The sequence below is a fragment of the Neophocaena asiaeorientalis genome, unplaced genomic scaffold, assembly GCF_003031525.2.
Source record: "Neophocaena asiaeorientalis asiaeorientalis breed wild unplaced genomic scaffold, Neophocaena_asiaeorientalis_V1.1 scaffold89, whole genome shotgun sequence".
Lineage (NCBI taxonomy): Eukaryota > Metazoa > Chordata > Mammalia > Artiodactyla > Phocoenidae > Neophocaena > Neophocaena asiaeorientalis.
The window spans coordinates 1630814-1650235 of record NW_020172592.1 but is presented as its reverse complement, the minus strand read 5'-3'; the positions used below and the strand labels follow the sequence as shown (position 1 = coordinate 1650235).

General features: G+C 40.9%; 1 protein-coding gene across 1 annotated transcript; it reads left to right on the top strand.

The window, feature by feature from the left end:
- The first annotated feature begins 18545 nt into the window (after positions 1–18545).
- On the top strand, positions 18546–19037 carry FERD3L (Fer3 like bHLH transcription factor). Its single transcript, XM_024738411.1, has one exon. The coding sequence runs from the start codon at positions 18546–18548 to the stop codon at positions 19035–19037; it is 492 nt and encodes a 163-aa protein (XP_024594179.1).
- The last annotated feature ends 385 nt before the right edge of the window (positions 19038–19422 follow it).

Genomic DNA, 19422 nt, shown 5'->3' with positions numbered 1-19422 from the left:
TTATGAGCCTAAAATATTATTTATGATCTTCCCGGATCGGGGCACGAACCCGTGTTCCCTGCATCGGCAGGTGGACTCTCAACGACTGCGCCACCAGGGCAGCCCTGTATGTTTTATATATTTTAAGTACTCTTTGTATAGCATTCTGTAGTATTTTCTGTATTATGCAAATAATTTCTGACTACATTTAGCATTATTTCAGCCCATATAATTTTGATTAAGCTTAACATTTTAACTATAAAAACCATATCCAGCCACTAATTTATATACCAGCCTGTTTAAGCATTTAATAGATTAATGGCAATAAAAAGATTAATAGTCAAATTTAACAAATTAACATCTTCATGGTTATCATTATTTATCAATGAAGACAATGATAAGACTGATGCATGTACATTTCCCCTTCCCTTTATAGAAAAGATTCTTAGGAAATTGAGCTCTGTGATGAAGAAAATATATTCTATGTGCCATAATTTCAGATTTGGTTTTGGCCACTTGATCCAAAAGTTGTATTATAGAAATTACTATCGATTTTTCCCTCTAAATTATCTAAATTGTCTAAATTATCATTTCTATTGTTTTCAAAACCAAAAGGCTAGGGACTTCCCTGGTGGTGCAGTGGTTAAGAATCCACCTGCCAATGCAGGGGACATGGGTTCGATCCCTGGTCTGGGAAGAAGATCCCACATGCCGCGGAGCAGCTAAGCCGGGGTGCCACAACCACTGGGCCGGTGGTCTAGAGCCCGTGGGCCATAACTAATGAAGCCCGCAGGACTAGAGCCCGTGCTCCGCAACAAGAGAAGCCACGTGATGAGAGGCCCACGTGCTGCAGCGAAGAGTAGCCCCTACTCACCGCAACTAGAGAAAGCCGGTGGGCAGCAATGAAGACCCAACACTGCCAAAATTAATTAATTAAAAAAAAAAAAAGGCTACAACACATCAGTGAAATGAATACTCAGGTTCAATGAAATCATCATCACCACAGACTTAAAATTCATAAATGACAATTCAGTAACTATAATAGATAAATATACATCCTTCAGCACACTGTGTGTGGATGCGTGTGCATGTGCATATATGCATTTGAGATGACTGAAGCTAGAATCCATTAAGAAATGATGCGGCATACCTAAGAACCCCAGGAAGTCACTTAGGAGATCACCTGATACACAAACTTATTCAACAGAACATTGATCTGAGCATTGATTATATCCTGGCAATATAAGAGTGATAAGAAAACACTCAACATCAGCTGCAGTAACCAGGACTTTATGCATCAGATTTCCATCACTGACCACAATATGGATTTCCACAATATGGATAAGATGGCTGGAAAAGATTTTTCTTTTCAACTTAAGTGATACTTTAATCACTTTCTTTCAAAGCTCAGGGGGCAATCTTTGGTTTGAAATATGTCTAAAAACCTATTCCGTTTTTTAGCATAAAATCTATCTAACTTGACTTTAATATGATTGTATTTTTAGTTTTACAATTTATATAAAACAAAGTTTCACAGGCTAGTAGAGCAACACAAATATTCTACTTGTGTTATTATTGATTCTAAATGCAGTTCATCTTTCTTCCTGGAAGTGTTTACTGAACTGATTCTTTGGAATCTAAGTTTGATTAAACCATATACCATAAGGTCAGAAAGAAAGGAAAATCAAAGTAAAGACTTCACTATTTAGGCAATACCGCTCTCCTAATCAATAAATTTCAACTGTAATTGCATACGAGAATCACTTGGGGAATTCAATTTAAATGCTGATTTAGTTTTTCCATAATATTATCCCACTATCAATAGTTTTCAATTCACAGGTGATTCTAATACACAGCCAGGATTGAGAACCACTGTTAGACTTAAGCCATGAATCAAAGTCTTTAACATAAACAACAATGTCCCAGATAGGTCAACCTGCGTGTACCCTCAAACATTCTGATTCCATAACTCTAGGATAAGTCCAGGAATCTACCCTTTAGCTAGCAGGTCATTCTGAGATAGGTGGTCTACAGGTCAAATGAGAATTGTTGTCCTAAGTTCAAAACCAAGCTTTGTATTTTTCCAATTTCTGTTTATTAAGGTCTGTCTAGAGTACACCCCCCCCCAGCACCAGAGGGGAAAAAAGACCCAGAGAGTCAGGAAGGAGAGCAAGGTCAGAGGGCAGTTGACATGTGAGGGCTCCAGCACTCTCATAACTTTCATATAACCTAACGAAGATAAATAAGAAGAAAATACTCAGGTGAGCAGAAGTTCCACCTGTGCAAGTTTTACCCACTAGGACTGTGTCCAATAAAATGTCCTAGAACCTGCACCAGAAATTACTTCTAGGGAATGAAGGGGAAGACTAAAGAGAGGCCCTGTGCTCTTCCCAAAGGCCAGTGTAATTACTGTTACTACAAAAAATTTCAGTTGATTTGTTCAGGACTGTAGTAGCACATTATGAACTTTAATTCTTCATAACTTTAAATAAATTAAAACCCTAAAGGTGGCATACTTTAGGTTGTAAAATGTAAAACTTCACCCCGTAATGATTACCACATTCATCAAAATCAACCCACTCTCCTTAGAGAACCTTGAAATAGAACATTACAGGCCAATATTTCACTGAGGTAATAAAATAATCCACTGCTTTACTCAGGTATTAACTATAGCCACATCCTATTGGAAAAAAAGAACTGCTCCCTCTGGGTACTCATGATGAAAAGCAAAAGTGATTATTTCAATGCAAGAAAATGCCTTGGTCTGGGCCGAGACATACTAAAGGAAATACCTGGTGTGAAATACATGCCTATAAGGAAAAGAACGAAGAAGTCAACAGTACTGTATCCCACAGTAACCACGCCCTCCCTGCCCACGGAGGGGGGCTCCCACACTCCGCGGAAGCGGACAGTCCTTCTCCACCTCCTGCCCCGCAGGTGCTGCGCCACCTCCCACAGCCCCACAGAGGCCGAGCTGCACCTCCCTCTGCGCGGCCGACGCGCACGACGCACGACATAGACCTGTGCCTGGCGCAGCACCTCCGTTCCTCGGCAGCTCCAAAGACAACACTGCCAGGTCCCAGGAGCCGGCCGGTGCTCCAGGGGCCTAGAAGACGTCGCCCACGTCCGTCAGCGATTCCCTACCACCCTGTCCGACTCAGACCCCGGCCGCCTGCCGCCCCCGGCACCGTGGACCCAACTGAAGACGTGGAGGGCTTCGTGGTCCCTCGCCGCGGCCCGCTGACAACCCCCTCAAGTCCCACCCCGCGCTCCCGCTGCAACCCCACCCGGCATGTGCACGGTTAACACCGATATATTGCCAGTCCCACCGCCCAACCAGCAGGCCGGGCTAACAGAAAGCCTCGGCCGTACCCGGAAGTCCCAGGCCCACCTCAACCCCGGCGACGCCGCCCCCCAAAGCCACTCCAAAAACTGTGGCCAAAACCAAGGGACTAACCGGTGGGGCGGTGAGTCAGCCACTCAGCGCCTTGAGCCAGCCCGGTGACGAGGGACGTCAGGCGCCCCCGTTCTGAAACTCCTCAATCCCGAGACGGCCACTCGAGGCCCATCCTGGTCAGCCTGTACCGGGCCAGGTGGGTCGGCGTCCTGCCCGGCTCCCGCCCGCACCTGCAGCGACCTGGCCTACCTGTTCCGCCGGAGCAGCACACTCCTGGTGGACAAGGCGCTCTTCCGCTCTTCCCGTGGGTGCGTGCCTGCGCACGCACGGCTCTCATCTCGGGCCAAGACAAGCGCGAGGAAGGCTGCATGCGCAGGCGCGCAGAACGTGCTTCCGGCGCTCAAGCAGCAGCTGGGCTGTAACCTCCAGGTGACCCTTTTTAAGCTTCATATTATAGTACCAGTTAGGATACAGTGCATGTCCTAATGAAAGGGAGCAATATGAGTGAGAAAAAAGGCCCAGTGTGGAACTCCAGAAGGGTCTAAGGCACCAGAGGCCCACTCTATTCTAATACTGTATGTGTTCGGGATGTTTATTCTAAGATGAGAGAAAGCAAATTGACAATGGCGAACAACATTATGGTGTTGCTTTCAATGTGGTTTACTTTATTAATAACAAGGGCAGCACTGAGCCAGCTCGTACTTTCCCTACACAGTTTTTCGTTTCCATAGCATGCCAAGTCCCAACCTGATATCCAAACAAGGTCAGAGTCACCAGACTGTGAGCTAGTGTTAGGACAAAACAAATCTTGCAAGTCTTGTTTTACCTATAAAGTACAAATAAATTCACAATAAATTTAATTTAATGATAAATTCAGAATAATAAAGACAGAAACTAAAAAACCATTTGACCATTCTGCTCCAGAATCTTAAAACTAAGTATAGTATCTAATCATTTCTGCTATCTTCAATGTGTCTACCATATTGTAACTCCACCTTGTAATGAACTGAAAGAAATGTATCATGTTCTTCCTAGTGGATTCTGACTGAAGATAACCAATCTGGAGGTAATGGTCCCAAGAGCCACTTCAAAGGACCATGGAGAGGAATAACAGATCATATCCACAGAACGTAATCATAAATCCAGGTAGGAGTATCAGAGACTACATTTTGAAGCCTGGAGAGATAGAGAAATAAAATGAGACTGCATACGTTTGTGGGAGAAGATGTAAGCAGACTTGAAAATAGTTCTATTGATGTGGCCACTGGTGGGTGTGGCAACTTGGTTTTAAACATCCTTTAAGTTAATGAGTGTGGGTGAGCCAATGTGGCTCTAAAGGACAGAAGCAGGAGAGGCCCAAATTTGGATCTGAGAACTATGTGATATCCTGAGGAAATATAGTGAAAGAAGTCTAAGAAGAGAGTAACAAAAGTGTGTAACAAACCACTTTGCCAAATACGATGACTGATATGACATAATTGCCACTTAGATGGGGTGAGGGGACACGTGTTTGAAAATTAGAATTTTCTCGTGGCATAGAGCGACACTTGTGAGAATGCTCTGGAGGGTCATCATCTTTCAGGACCCACAGAGATAATGACAGTAATGGCTTCCACCAAGATGATGGTTTTCTCCATCCATGATACTAACCAGTATGGAGAGTCCATAATCCTCAAATGATAGCCATAAGCAGCCACAAAAAGGCTAAAGACAGTGGTAGGATAACCGGAAAACCCTGCCCAAGGAAGGTTGGTGAGTCAAGAAGCAGGAAAATGGTTAGGGAGCCTTTCACTTCAAAGTTGTTAGTTCTGATACAGCCAGCATTTTTAAGCTTAAGTAAATCACTTAAATTTAGAAGAGATAATATAGGACAGAAATAAATCTAAATGATACCCTTGGTATCCTTACTTTAAGAAAGTTATTTAATGAAAATATCTAGTGTGCTCAATACACTATGCTTCATTGAAGAAAAAGGTGACAAAAGCTTCCAAACAAAATGCAAATAAAATTGAAGGTGTAAATTTCATAGAAAGACTCTGAAAATTGTTGAGGAAATATTAAGTTAGACTCTGCTATGTACTGATATCAGAAAGGTTGCAATGTGAGTTAGTGGGAAATACTGTGACTTGATAATCAAACCCCTGGGCTCTGACCTCTGTTTGATCTTGATGTGAGCATTCACACATTTGTGATCACAACCATTTTAAGACTCATTTGGAAAATGGAAAAATGAGAGAATCTTCTGCATAAGGTTGTGGTATTAAATGAAATAATGCATGCATAGCACTTCACACATAGTAAGTATTCAACAACATTTATTATTATTATTATTATGGTCTTGAAGAAGCCTACAGTCTAATGAAAAGGGAGATAATTATCATGTGTAATTCAGATTACAACTTTCAAAATCCTGCTTATTTAATGCCTACAACTTGAAAGATACTAGTCAAGGCCCTGGGGATTCAGCTAAGAATCAAAAAGATAAAATCCTGTCCTCATGGAATAAGTCAGTTTGGATCCTTCAGGAGCAGATGCTGAGGCCCAATTAAGAATGAAAAGGCTAATATGTGTGTGTGTGTGTGTGAGGGTAGGGGGTGGGTGGTGTATTGCCTGTGAAATATTAATATAAAGAGAGAGGAAGCAGAACTGGCAAGAAAGCTTTCAGACTGTGGCAGAGATAGGCACTCATGAAAGGAAAGAGGTGAGGAAGCAGAACTGAGTAGAGGGAACATTAGACTGTGATGCAGATGTGACAGTGTCTCAGTCCATAGAGTGGGGAGTTACAGTGCGATGGGAGACTGTCAGCTAACTGCACTCCTCAGAGTTGAATATGTTCTTTCTAGAAGGGAAATCTGAGCACTGCATCTCCATGGATACCACAGTTCACTCTGTGCCGCATGGATTCACCTCTCCATGCGTGTGTTGAGTGGTGGCTCCTCCAGGGTGTCAGTTGAACTCTTTTTGAGCAGAAATTTGGAAGAGAGAGATTAATAGAACCAACTATAACTCCATCACTGCAGTTCTTCTTGTGGTTGCAATGGGTACTCCTTTTCTTCCTCTTCCACTCTCCATTCTAAATTCCTCCCACCCTCAGCTACCATCTCTGCTAGTATTAGAGGCTTATCTAATGATGTAACTCAGACTCTCTCTCCAGGAGTCTGAGTCTGGTAATCTCCTCCTCACTCAAAATTAGATAAGGGATTGCTAAGAGGTACTGAAGTGGATCACCTGAGTTCCATACATTTTCCTCCTGCTCATCAGAGGACAGTGACTGCGCTTCATATCTGCTGATCCCTGAGCACTCCAAAGGTCCACATGGCACCAAAGCTTGTAAATCAGCAAGACCTTTGCTGTCTTTGAAGGTCAACAACTCTAAGAATTGAGTCCTAAATTTGGTTTCCAAATTTTTCTGCTCTCCCACTGATGGAGATAAGAACTTCTTGCCTTCCCACTTCATTTTAAGTCATCTGTAAACTGACTGAAATTTTTATTATCCTTTTTTCACTATGATATCATTGCAGCTTATTAACAGCCAGTCAATTTCATTGTCTTTCGATGCATTGCATCCTTCATACTTTTCAAAAGTCTGCATCATTACACTACCCAGGGTAATCCCTTCCACTAGAATATCCTTCCTAGTCTCTACCAGTGAAAGTTTTAGCAAATGGACCACCACTTTGTACAGGAACTGTGTCTCACATACCACTCAGGATGGCAAGTGATGCACTCCCCAAATTCCAATCCCACTTACCACTTGTTCAGAACACTCTTAGTAGCAACCGTCAGTTTAGATCCTCTAGAAAGGAGATACTGAGATTGAGTTTGAAGTGCAAGAGGGTAGTGGTGGTGGTTGGGTTTTGGGGGAGGAGGGTGGTAACTCCTGGGAAAGATTAAGCGGGCAAAACAGAATTATGCTGAGAAAAGCTTGAGACCATAATACTGATCTGACAGCTATGAAAAAAAAAAAGATAAGAGGTATGAGGACTGCACAAGAAGAACCTCAAACTATGATGTGGAGTTGACAAAAGCTCAGCAAACACAGTTGGGAGTTCTGGAGCAAATATTCTCTATTGAAGAAGTCCCCCACTGGGCAGAAATGTCCAGGCCCTAGTATGCCTTATGTGCTGAGGCAGGCCAGAAGGAGTATGGCCTCACCTTGAATGCTGCCGTGGCCGAAGGCATTGCTTTTGGATAATATTGACTAATTGCATTCCCTACAGTTAAAAGAGAAATCCAAGCAGTTAATTGCCATGGTTACCACTTGGAGTTCATGTTCTAATGAGGGAAACTGAAAGTAAAACAAGTGAAAAAGTAGATATATACTGTGTCAGTTACTTTGTGCGCAATGGAGAAAGATAAAGCAAGGTGAGAAGGTTAGGGAGTGCAAGGCAGAGGAGGGGGAGTACTAGTTTATAACAGGGTGATCAGGGAGTGCTTCTCTGATAAGCTGGCATTATCCAAGGACCAGAAGGAAGAGATGGGGTGAGCTATGTGGATGTCTGAGAGAAGAGCATTGCAGTCAGAGGCAACAGAAATACAAAGGCACTGAGGCAGATAATGTGCCTGCATGTTTGAGGAGCAGCAAAGAGACCAGCATAGCTAACGCAGTGTGAGGGAGGAGGGAAAATAACAAGAGACAAGTTCTCACAGGTGTTGGGGTGAGACAATAGTGTATCATGTAAAATAGTGCCTTTTAAGACACAGTGATGACTTTTACCCTGAGAGAGGTAGAAACTTACTCAGTGTCTCCACTTGACTGTCTAATAAATACATTAAGTTTAAGATGTTCAAAGCTGATTTCCTGATCTTCACCCTCCCCCAGATCTGCTCTTGCTGGAGTCTTTCTCATTTCAGTTGTCACAACACTTTCCAATTGCTCAGGCTAGAACCTTGGGATCACCCTGGACTCTCTTCTTTCCTTCATACTCCATGTACAATTCATCAGCAAATCTTGTTGAATTTTCTCTAGCATATATCCTGAATATAACCACTGCACATTACAGAGACCACTGTTAACCTGGGCTACTGTAAGAATCTCTGGTCAGGTCTCCCTATCTCCCTCTTGTTCCCTGTAGAATTTATCCTCAACACATTATCCAAAGGGATTCTTTTAAACAGTAAGTAAATCTTCGAAAGGCTCCAATGGATACCCATCTTACTCAAAGTAGAAACCAAGGTCCTTAAATAGTAGAAGCCAAGGGTCCTTAAACCCTGCCTCATACTACCACAGTGACCTCATCTCCTAATTTTCTTCCTTCCCTCAATTCTGGCTAATGGCCTCTGTGATGTTCCTCCAATATCCCAGGCATTCTTCTAGCCTATCTTCTCTGAAATGTCAGTTCTCTCACTTGACGTGCACTTAACTAGCTCCCTAGTACCTTCAAGTATTTATTCAAATATCACCTTCCAATCAGACTTTTACATGATAACCGTGTTTAAAAGAGCAACCTGTCCCCAACTTTCAGCACTCACGATTCCACTTACACTAAGCAGTTTGTTTCCATAGCACTTACCACCCTCAACACAATAAAGAATTTTTTGTGTTTCCTATCTTGTTCACTGATGTATTCCAAACCCTTAGATTAGTGAGTGCTGCAAGGATCAGGCACATCATAGGCATTCAATAAGAATTTGTTGAAAAACATTATATATAAATTTAGTGTGCAGTTGGGACTTCCCTGGTGGTCCAGTGGTTAAGAATCCACCTGCCAGTGCAGGGGACATGGGTTTGATCCCTGGCCCAGGAAGATCCCACATGCCACAGGGCAACTAAGCCCCTAGTCCACAACTACTGAGGCCCACGTACTCTGGGGCCCACGTGCCACAACTACTGAGCCCGCATGCTGCCACTACTGAAGCCCTCATGCCTAGAGCCCCTGCTCCACAACAAGACAAGCCACCACAATGACAAGCCCGCGCACCGCAACAGAGAGTAGCCCTCACTCGCTGCAACCTCTAGCTGCAGCCTGCGTGAAGCAACAAAGACCCAGCATGGCCAAATAAATTAATTAATTTAATTAATTTGGTGTGCAATAAAGTTTAGTATGCAATAGAATAACAGATTATAATTTGTATTGATGTGATTAGTACATTCATTATATTAATATATTTAATTTCATTTTCTTATTAAGTAGGAGTCTGAATATATTACATGGAACCAACTTAAATTGCTCACTTTCTTAGGTTAGAATATTGTTTGATTTTGGGCAGTTACATATGTTTCAATTTAATACTAATAAATACTAATATTTTCCCCATATCATAAATGAATAGTATAATGGCAAAAACTGAAAAATTACTAAATTGCAAAACTACACATATAGTATTAATCTCCAAATATACAGAGAACTTATGGACTTAAGGATGAGTGTCAAACTCCTAACATTTATTACAAAGGAAAGTTACTATTAAAATAACATGCAGGGCTTCCCTGGTGGCGCAGTGGTTGAGAGTCTGCCTGCCGATGCAGGGGTCACCGGTTCCTGCCCCGGTCCGGGAAGATCCCACATGCCGCGGAGCGGCTAGGCCCGTGAGCCGTGGCCGCTGAGCCTGCGCGCCCGAAGCCTGTGCTCCGCAACGGGAGAGGCCACAACAGTGAGAGGCCCGCGTACCGCAAAAAAATAAATAAATAAATGACATGCAAAAATATAGTATAGGGAATGAGGAAAGAAAGGAATTTATTTAGGGGTAGTATTTTATAACATCCTGAGGGATATTTTTGCCTTCACACCTCTCTAATTTTCCACGTTTTTCAAAAAGAGGTGAAGAATTTGGAGAGCGTTCAAATGACAACTAATTTAAGAACTAATATATTCAAAAATCTGGAAAATACATTTATTCCAATGGCTAACTGAAATGGAATTATTTCCTATGAAGAGGGAAAACCTGGGGCAAAGAAACTAATAACCAATTTTAAGCAGTTTTTATGTATGATACTTTAAAAATAGATATAAAGTAACATATCTGTCTAATCTTTCAAATCATGGTCTAGTTTTTTAGGTGCCAGCAGAAAACACCACTATAAAAAAGAGATCTGAGATACACTGAAAATATATTTTTTTCTCACATGTTAATCTGTATTTGAGAGGTTCAGCTCTGCTTCATTGAATCATTTCAAGTCCCAGTTTCCTGTTGCTTTGCCATCCTCTAGGGCAGGAGTCAGCGAACTACAGCCTGAGAATCAAATTGTGCCTGGCATCTACTTTTGTAAATAAAATTCTGCTGAAATTCAGCTGCACCCATTCATTTGTGTATTATCTATGGTTGTTTTCACACTATAATGGTAGAGTTGAGTAGTTGTGACAGAGATCAGCAAAACCTAAAATATGTACTATCTGGCCTTCTGCAGAAAAAGTTTTCCAACCCCTGCCATAGGGTGATGTCCTTGTCTATATGGTCAACGCTAGCTCACCACCAAAGCACCCACATTCTAGGCTGTGGGAAGAAGGCAAAGGACAAAGTAGAATGCAAAGGTTTCAAGAGACCAACTTGAACTTGCATATATCACTTCTGGTTTAACCCATTGGCATAATTTTAGTGGGGCTCAGCTAAAATATGTGTGGGTGGGTCTATTACTAAAAGGAAAATGGTTAAGTAGATACTGGAGAACAATGAGCAATTTCTGCCACAAGTTATCTATGGCAAAAAGAGGGTATGTAGGTGGAAATAAGGATGGAAAGGTTAAGCCTCTTGAAACAGCTGCCCTCTTCATTGAATGAATGAATTTTGACAATGAGAAGCGATTCACAAAGTAGAAGCCTGCTCTGTCCAGGAACTTTATCTCTTCCTTACTTATTCCTAGTTAAATGTATTTCACCCACGGCCTAGCAATACTAATATTTTAAAGAGCAGATCATCAGCAGAGCATTTGTTTTCAGTGACTAGAGATAAGTCTTTAATCGCTGCAGTGGTAACTTTAACCTGGTATGTATGCTTCCCATCCAGCCTCTTCTTGTTACTCTATAGCACCTCAGTATAATTTCAAAGACACTAGTTACAGATTCAATTGCTTCAGGAGCATTTTTACACTCCCTGACACACACATATACACACATAAACAAGATATGTGCTCACCAATTTTATATTCACTTATATTTCTGAGTGCCTTATCTTAGCAAGTCTCCATATTAGGAGTCACAGGGAATGTGGAGATAGGCTCATTAACCAGAGTGAGGATCGGCAAACTAAAGTCCAAGGGCTAAATCCAGCCCACTGCCAAATATTGTAAACAAAGTTTTAGAGAACACAACCATTCTTATTCATTTGCGTATTGTCTATGACTACTTTTATACTAGAAAGGCAAAGTTGACTAGTTCAACAGAGACTGTATGACCTATAAAAAGCCTAAATTGTTTATTATTTTTTCCATTAACAAGAAAGTTTGCCAATTTCTGAACTATGGCATTCTGGGGAGCCCTTGCTTTCATTTGAACTCAGGATTTTAATTAGAATGTTAGTTAAAGGTGTTAATTTGAATGTAAGTAAGAATTTCTTAACTCTAAATGTATTCAAATCATAGAATTGATTTTCTTTTACATTTCTTGAATTTTTTCCTAGAGCTTCTAAAGACAGAAAAGGCGCTCATTTTATTTGGAAATATTTTCATATAGTGAATAAGTTTAATGTGGAAAGGATGGGCTTTCCAATAATGTTGCTGTGTTAATTGGATATCCAATTGAAAACCAAATAAATCTTGGCCACCACCTCTGTTACTCATACCATAGAAAAATCACTTCTAGGTTGATTAGATTTCTAAATGTGAGAGGAAAAAAAAAAAAGCTTTTAGATGAAAACAAAAAAGAATGTCTTCATCACTTTGGAATAGGTTAAGATTTCTTAAACATGACATAAAGAGTACTATGAAGGAAAAAAAATGATAATTTGGACTATATTCAAGCTAAAAACTTCCGACCAAAATCCACAATACTGACAACGCCAAACGCTGGTGAGGATATGGAGCAACAGGGACTCTCATTCATTGTTTTTGGGAATGCAAAATGGTACAGCCACTTAGGAAGACAGTTTAGTAGTTTCTTATAAAACTAAATATGCTTTTAGCATACAGTCCAATAGTCATGCTCCTTGTCATTTATCCAAAGAAGCTGAAAACTTAGCTCCACACAAAAACCTGCACGTGCATGTTTGTAGCAGCTATATTCATAATTACCAAGACTTGGAGGCGGCCAAGATGTCCTTCAGTAGGTTAATGGATAAATAAATACCCAGACAAGGGAATATTACTCAGTGCAAAAAAGAAATGAGCTATAAAGCCATGAAAAACATGGAGAAAACAAATATATATTACAAAGTGAAAGAAGCCAATATGAAAAGGCTATATACTGTGTGATGCCAACTATATAGCATTCTGGAAAAGACAAAACTATGGAGATAATAAAAAGATCAGTGATTGCTGGGGGGTAATGGGGGATAAATGGGCAGAACACAGAATTTCTAGGGCAGTGAAAATACTCTGTGTTATAATGTTTGCTATATGTTATACATTTATCCAAACCCATAAAATGTATAGCATCAAAAGTGAATCCTAAGATAGAACTATGGACTTTGCTCTAAAAAATTTGTCTTGGGCTTCCCTGGTGGCGCAGTGGTTGAGAGTCTGCCTGCCAGTGCAGGGGACATGGGTTCGGGCCCTGGTCTGGGAGGATCCCACATGCCGCGGAGCAGCTGGCCCCATGAGCCACAATTACTGAGCCTGCGTGTCTGGAGCCTGTGCTCCGCAACAAGAGAGGCCGCGATAGTGAGAGGCCCACGTACCGCGATGAGGAGTGGCCCCCACTTGCCGCAACTAGAGAAAGCCCTCGCACAGAAACGAAGACCCAACACAGTCAAAAATAAATAAATAAAATTTAAAAAAAAAAAAATTTGTCTTAATAAAAATAGGGGCTTCCCTGGTGGCGCAGTGGTTGAGAATCTGCCTGCTAATGCAGGGGACACGGGTTCGAGCCCTGGCTGGGAAGATCCCACATGCTGCGGAGCAACTAGGCCCGTGAGCCACAACTACTGAGCCTGTGCGTCTGGAGCCTGTGCTCCTCAACAAGAGAGAACTCAACGGTGAGAGGCCTGCGCATCGCGATGAAGAGTGGCCCCCGCTCGCTGCAACTGGAGAAAGCCCTCGCACAGAAACGAAGACCCAACACAGCCAAAACTAACTAAATAAATTTATAAAAAAAAAATAAATAAATAAAAATTTATTTTCATCAAAAGACAATCATTAAGAGTGAAAAAAAAGGCCACAGAGTAGGGAGAATATATTTGTAATACATATGTATGACATAGGAGTCATAGCTGAATAGATATATAAATAAATAAATAATTATAAAAATTAGCAAAACAGTTGAGCAGACACTTTACTAAGGAGCCAGTACCCAATTAGCCAATAAGAAATGGTTTTCAATTTCATTTGTCATGAGGGAAATGCAAGTCAAACCCACAATGTGATACACATGCACATCTTCAGAAAAGCTTGAAAATGCCAGCTGTTGACAAGGATGTGAAGAAACTAGAATTCTAGTACATCACTGGTGACAGTATAAATTGTTACAACCATTTTGGAAAATAATTTATCAATAACTACTAAAGCTGAACATATACATAACCTACTTTAGGTGTATACAAAAACAGGAATGCCTAAATGTTCTCACCTAAGTTATGTACAGAGATAACCATAGCACTGCTATTTGTAATGGATAAAAACTGGAAACTACCCAAATGCCCATAGACAGTAGAAGATATAGTCACACAATGAAATACTATTCAGCAATGAGAATAATATACATGAATCCCATTTTAAAATGTTGAATGAAAGACATGAAAGAGTACACATAGTTTATTTTTATATAATGCTCAAAAATTGGCAAAATTAATCTTGGAAGTCAAGAATAATACTTTGGAGAGTGTTCTGTGACACGATATAGGTACGATGTTGTGGGAGAGGTTGAAATAGTCTCAAGCCATATACTTAATATTTACCTGTTTTTACATAATCTCTAACTTCAGTGGTTCATTCTACTCCTCAATTTGGGCAGAGGTTTCATGAGTATGCTTACTTTATGAAAATTCATTAAGCTGCACATACATGACTGGTGAATTTTTAAGTATATGTATTAAACTTAAAAAAAATAGTTTACCTAAAATAGAAAAATAAAAGAGATGCATATACATTCTCCTAACTCTAAAATCAGCCAAGGTCATAAACCATGCATAATTTGAAATGGATTAAGAAGAGAATGCAGGCCCCTGTGTCTATGTCAGCTAAGGAAGTGTTTCTTAGACTTTTCTCCCTGCAATCATGACAAACATTTACCTTTGTTTTATTTTATCATTTTCCCGAAAATTGCTTAATGATCTGTAAGAATAAGAGAAGGGGCACGAAGAAGGGAAGGAAGGGAAAGAAGGGAAGGAAGGGAAGAAATTAATAAATTTGGGGGAGTTAGGTATTTGCTTTACTCGCTGGATACTTTTTTATCTACTTTTCTCTCCTTAACACTCTTAATCCCATGCTCCAGCCCCCTTAGCAGTTACTGCTCAGGTTATTCCTGGTCATTTGTTTTTTTCTGCTTTGATTCTGAATACAAGATAATAGTACAGCTCTTCTTCAACTTATGATGGGCTTACATCCAGATAAACCCATCATAAATTGAAAATATTGAAAGTCAAAGTGTGTTCAATACACCTAACCTACTGAACATCATAGTTTAGCCTAGCCTACCTTAAACATGCTCAGAATACTTACATTAGCCTACATTTGAGCAAAATCATCTAACACGAAGCTCACTTTATAATAAAGTATTGAATATCTTGTAATTTATTGAATACTGTCCTGAAAGTGAAAAACAGAATGGCTGTATGAGTACAGAGTGGTTTTAAGTGTATGGCTTGTATACCCTTGCCATAGCATGGCTGACTTGGAGCTGTGGCTTGCATCCACTGCCCAGCATTGCAAGAGCCATATCATACAGCGTATCACTAGCCAGAGAAAAGATCAAAATTCAAAATTTGAAGTACAGTTCCTACTGAATGTGTATTGCTTTTGCACCATAGTAGTCAAAAAAATCATTGAAGTCGAACCGCGGTAAATCAGGGACCATCTGTACACACAAAATGTTTAATGTTTAAGTGGGATGGCCAACAGAGATAAAGCAGGTAATAAACTAAGCAAAACTGTCATTTCGTAATCATTTCCTGAAACATCTTGATCAAAATTTGTTGAGGGCTTATCAAACTCTTTCCAAAAGCCTCCATGTAGGTCACTGAATAATTATAAAACATCTATAGGCCTGGAACCCAAAAGAATCAAGTTTGAATTTAATGTCCTTTAATCCTCAGTTGGGTTTTTAAAAAATGTTTCTCTCTTCTTTCAAATCTAGGAATGAAAATAATAGTTCCTTCCAGTGAAATGAACTGTTTTAAACCATATCGTACTTTACAAGTTTACTGCATTTACTATTTATATTTGCTGTGGAACCAAATATCCACAAAAACCTTTTTTTTAAATAATGTGGATGTTTCAAAATAAGCAGAGAAAGCAATTTCACTTATTTCTGTTCTATAATTAATTATACTTATAAACAAAAAGTAGATTCAATCACGATAACTTAGATTTTAACATTTTTCTCTGATTATGTCACCATGATTAGAACCTTGTAAGATAAACAAATTATTGTGGTACAAACAGAAATGTTTATCTTGGGATTTTGTGATAAAATTGAAGAGAAAGTATTTTTAAATAGTTGCTATATGCATGCCTATTAAACATTTTAATAAATTCTCTAATATTTTAATAGAGAATCTCAACCCAGTTTCAACCCAATCCTGTGTATTGGTTCCTTTAATTTTTCTACAGTTTCTTTTGTGATGTGATTGTTGAAAAATTCATTCCCTTAGATAAAATCATAAAGAATTTTAGTCCAAGAAAAGTGTCTCTTAGAGTCTCATGATAGCTTCTGACATTTATTTTATTAAAATTTAAATTTAAATTTCTACCATATTTCCCTTCATTAAATGTCCTAATGTATGTTTGATGTAGAACTAGATTCTCACTAGGTGAGGTATTTATTCCGCTTATGTATGCATTTAAAAGGAAACAATAAGTCATGAGAAACATTCAACAACTGCAAATCAGCTATAAAATTTATCCAAATGCTTAACAATGCATTAAGTTAAACAAGAGTTAGAAAGAATGTTACTGCTTGTCAAAACAAAAATTAATCTTCCCACTTACTTTTTCCTTAGCCACTGTTGAAATTCCAATTCTTTTTTAATTTTTCAGTCTTCTCTTTGAGAGAAGTTTAGTAAAAACCAAATAGGTAATCATAATCAAAGATCTCATTCTCATTAGGTCTTTCAGGAACATTAATTTTGTTTCTTTTCTGCCTGAGTTATCGCAATGCAAATTGGAGAGTGAAGAGTAAACACAAGCAAGAGAAAAGAAAACTAATTAAAGGACAAAAGAGCAAGGGAGAACCTAGACACAAATGGGTTAAAAAAAAAAAAAGAAGAAGAAGAAGAAGAAAGCAAAAAGAAGACTACAAGATGATATTGCTTTAATAGTATCTGGGAGTACTCACCAGAAGGCTAGGAAAAAGAAAAGGAATTGTGCTTACCTGTTAGAAATAAGCGGTTTCTGGGAGCTGTCCAATGTACTAACTTAACCATCATAGTCACAACTTACCTTGTTAACAGGAATTGATGTCCTAGGTATTTCTCCCTTGAACCAAGGCATCTCTGTACTCATCTTTTTAGGCTATTTCTTTTAACACATCTTTAAAATGATTTTCTACCATGTTGTTCTGCTGCCCCACCATGTCTTCTTAAAAATCCCTACACAGAATAATTAAATAAAGATAGCTACTGGCAAAAAAAAAAAGGAAGGAAAAATGAACCCTTCTTTGTTAGATACATATAATATGAAATCAGTAAAATTTTATTTATGCTATCCAAATTTTAAGTCTTTTTTCATCTCAAAAAAAAAAAGATAACCAAAATCTCTCTTAAATAAAATGCAGTATAGTTTCCACTCTTAAATCCTGTAGGCTGGTAATGAGGGAAACAAACCAGATAGAAGTGTCAGGATTATTCTTTGTTCACGAATACTGATCAGCAATTTGAAATTTGAAAGACTTCTCAACAGAGGGTGAGCTGATCGACCAATTGGTTTATCAAAGGGTGAATCGCAGTTTTGAAAAGAGACTGAAGTTGTTTTATTTGGGGGGGAGAGTTTACTTTGCCTCCCATGCTGGGATTATACAGTAAAGCACACTGGGTGGAAATATTCTGAGCTTCCCTTTTTCGTTTTATTGTCATAACTTTTGCACTCTAAGTAAAATCATTTACCTGGGTGGGAGATAGGGTTAGGAAAGGAAAGTCAAGTACCTCAATTGTTAGACCGATTACAGCAAAACAGATTTTAGAAGTCAGGGTTGGTAAAGCGAAAGGAGAGCTGTTTACGACCCAGTGGAAAGAGAAAGCCGGTTCCAACAGCGACTCTGGGGAATGCACTCTCGGCCCCCCTACCGTGCTTACTTAAGCTAATGGAAGATCTTGCCTTTCAGTAGCCGCTGCACTGGGATACCAGACAAACAGCTCCCCTCGACCCCTGGCAGACAGGGCCCCTCTTCAGGACATCATTAAAAGCACATGCAGTTGTTTCACACCCACTGGCAGCCTAGGGTGGCAAGATTCAGAACTCCTACTCTGAAGCCAAGGAGAAGCCAGAGCGGTGGAAAACATCCTTGCTTTGAAAATCCAAAGCTAAATTAAAGAACTACGTGAGATAAGGAGCCTGAAGAATATTAGTTGGCTGCGGGGGTGTGGAGAGACACAAAAAGCACAGCAGGTAAGGGCTGGGAGTTGTTGCCAAGAAGGAACTGTCCCAGGTGGCACAGCAAAAAGGATCGCAGAATTGGAGGCCTGTCCCTTTGAGTCTTCCATGCGTGCTCAAGCTTGTCTTCTTCCATCAGTTTCGAGAGGAGCGACGTTGTCAGAGCCTTCCCTGTCGGTGCAACTAATCCTGTTATCAGCTTGGTTATAAATATTAATGTCCCCTGGTCCTTCGGTGATGGTGACCCATCAGATTCAGGGCTATTAGGAAGCCCATCATCAACCTCGCCCCTCCCTTCGAGAAACCGATGAGACGCAGGGCCAAGACGACGCGATGGCAGCCTATCCCGAGAGCTGCGTGGACGCCAGCGTGCTGGACTTCGTCGCAGACCTGTCCCTAGCCTCCCCGGGGCACCCTCTTCTCTGCGACTTCGCACCCGGGGTCCCCTATGGAGACCACCAGGACCTTGTGCTCCGAGAGGAAGGACCCAGGAGTCTGGCGCGTTTTGAGGACGATCCAGAAGAAGAGGAGGGTGAAGTAGAAGAGGGGGGAAACGAGGAGGAAGAGGAGCACGGGAGAGGCGCCTCCCTGCTGGGCCGCCCCAAGAGGAAAAGAGTGATCACGTACGCCCAGCGCCAAGCCGCCAACATCCGAGAGAGGAAGCGGATGTTCAACCTCAACGAGGCCTTCGACCAGCTGCGGAGGAAGGTACCCACTTTTGCTTACGAGAAGAGGCTGTCTCGGATCGAGACCCTACGCCTGGCCATCGTCTACATTTCCTTCATGACCGAGCTCTTGGAGAGCTTCGAGAAGGAAACCGGCTGAGCCAGTGTGGGATGAAAGTGTCTGCCCCCTCCTCGCCTGGGCGCGCGCGGGTTTGGGGTGTTTCGGGACCCGGCAGTGGGTGTGGCTGAAAGGCCAGGAGGGACGCTCCAAGACAGAACGTCTGGCCTTCGGGAGCTTGGCTCTGGATTATAAAATTCCCACAGCCCTCGAGAAGCGTGGAAGCCGTAGAGTTAATATATACGCGATCGCTGTCAGCGGAGTGTGGGGCAGGAGCGGGCGGGGCAAGTTAGGACTGATTAAGAAGGAGTTGGGGCAGTCGAGGCCCACGCCCCAAAGCAGCTTTTGTCAGGCGGGTGAGACGCTAATCCTCTCCGAAAAGGAAGACTTCGGGGGCTTCTATGGAGTCCCATATCTCCCTCCTTCT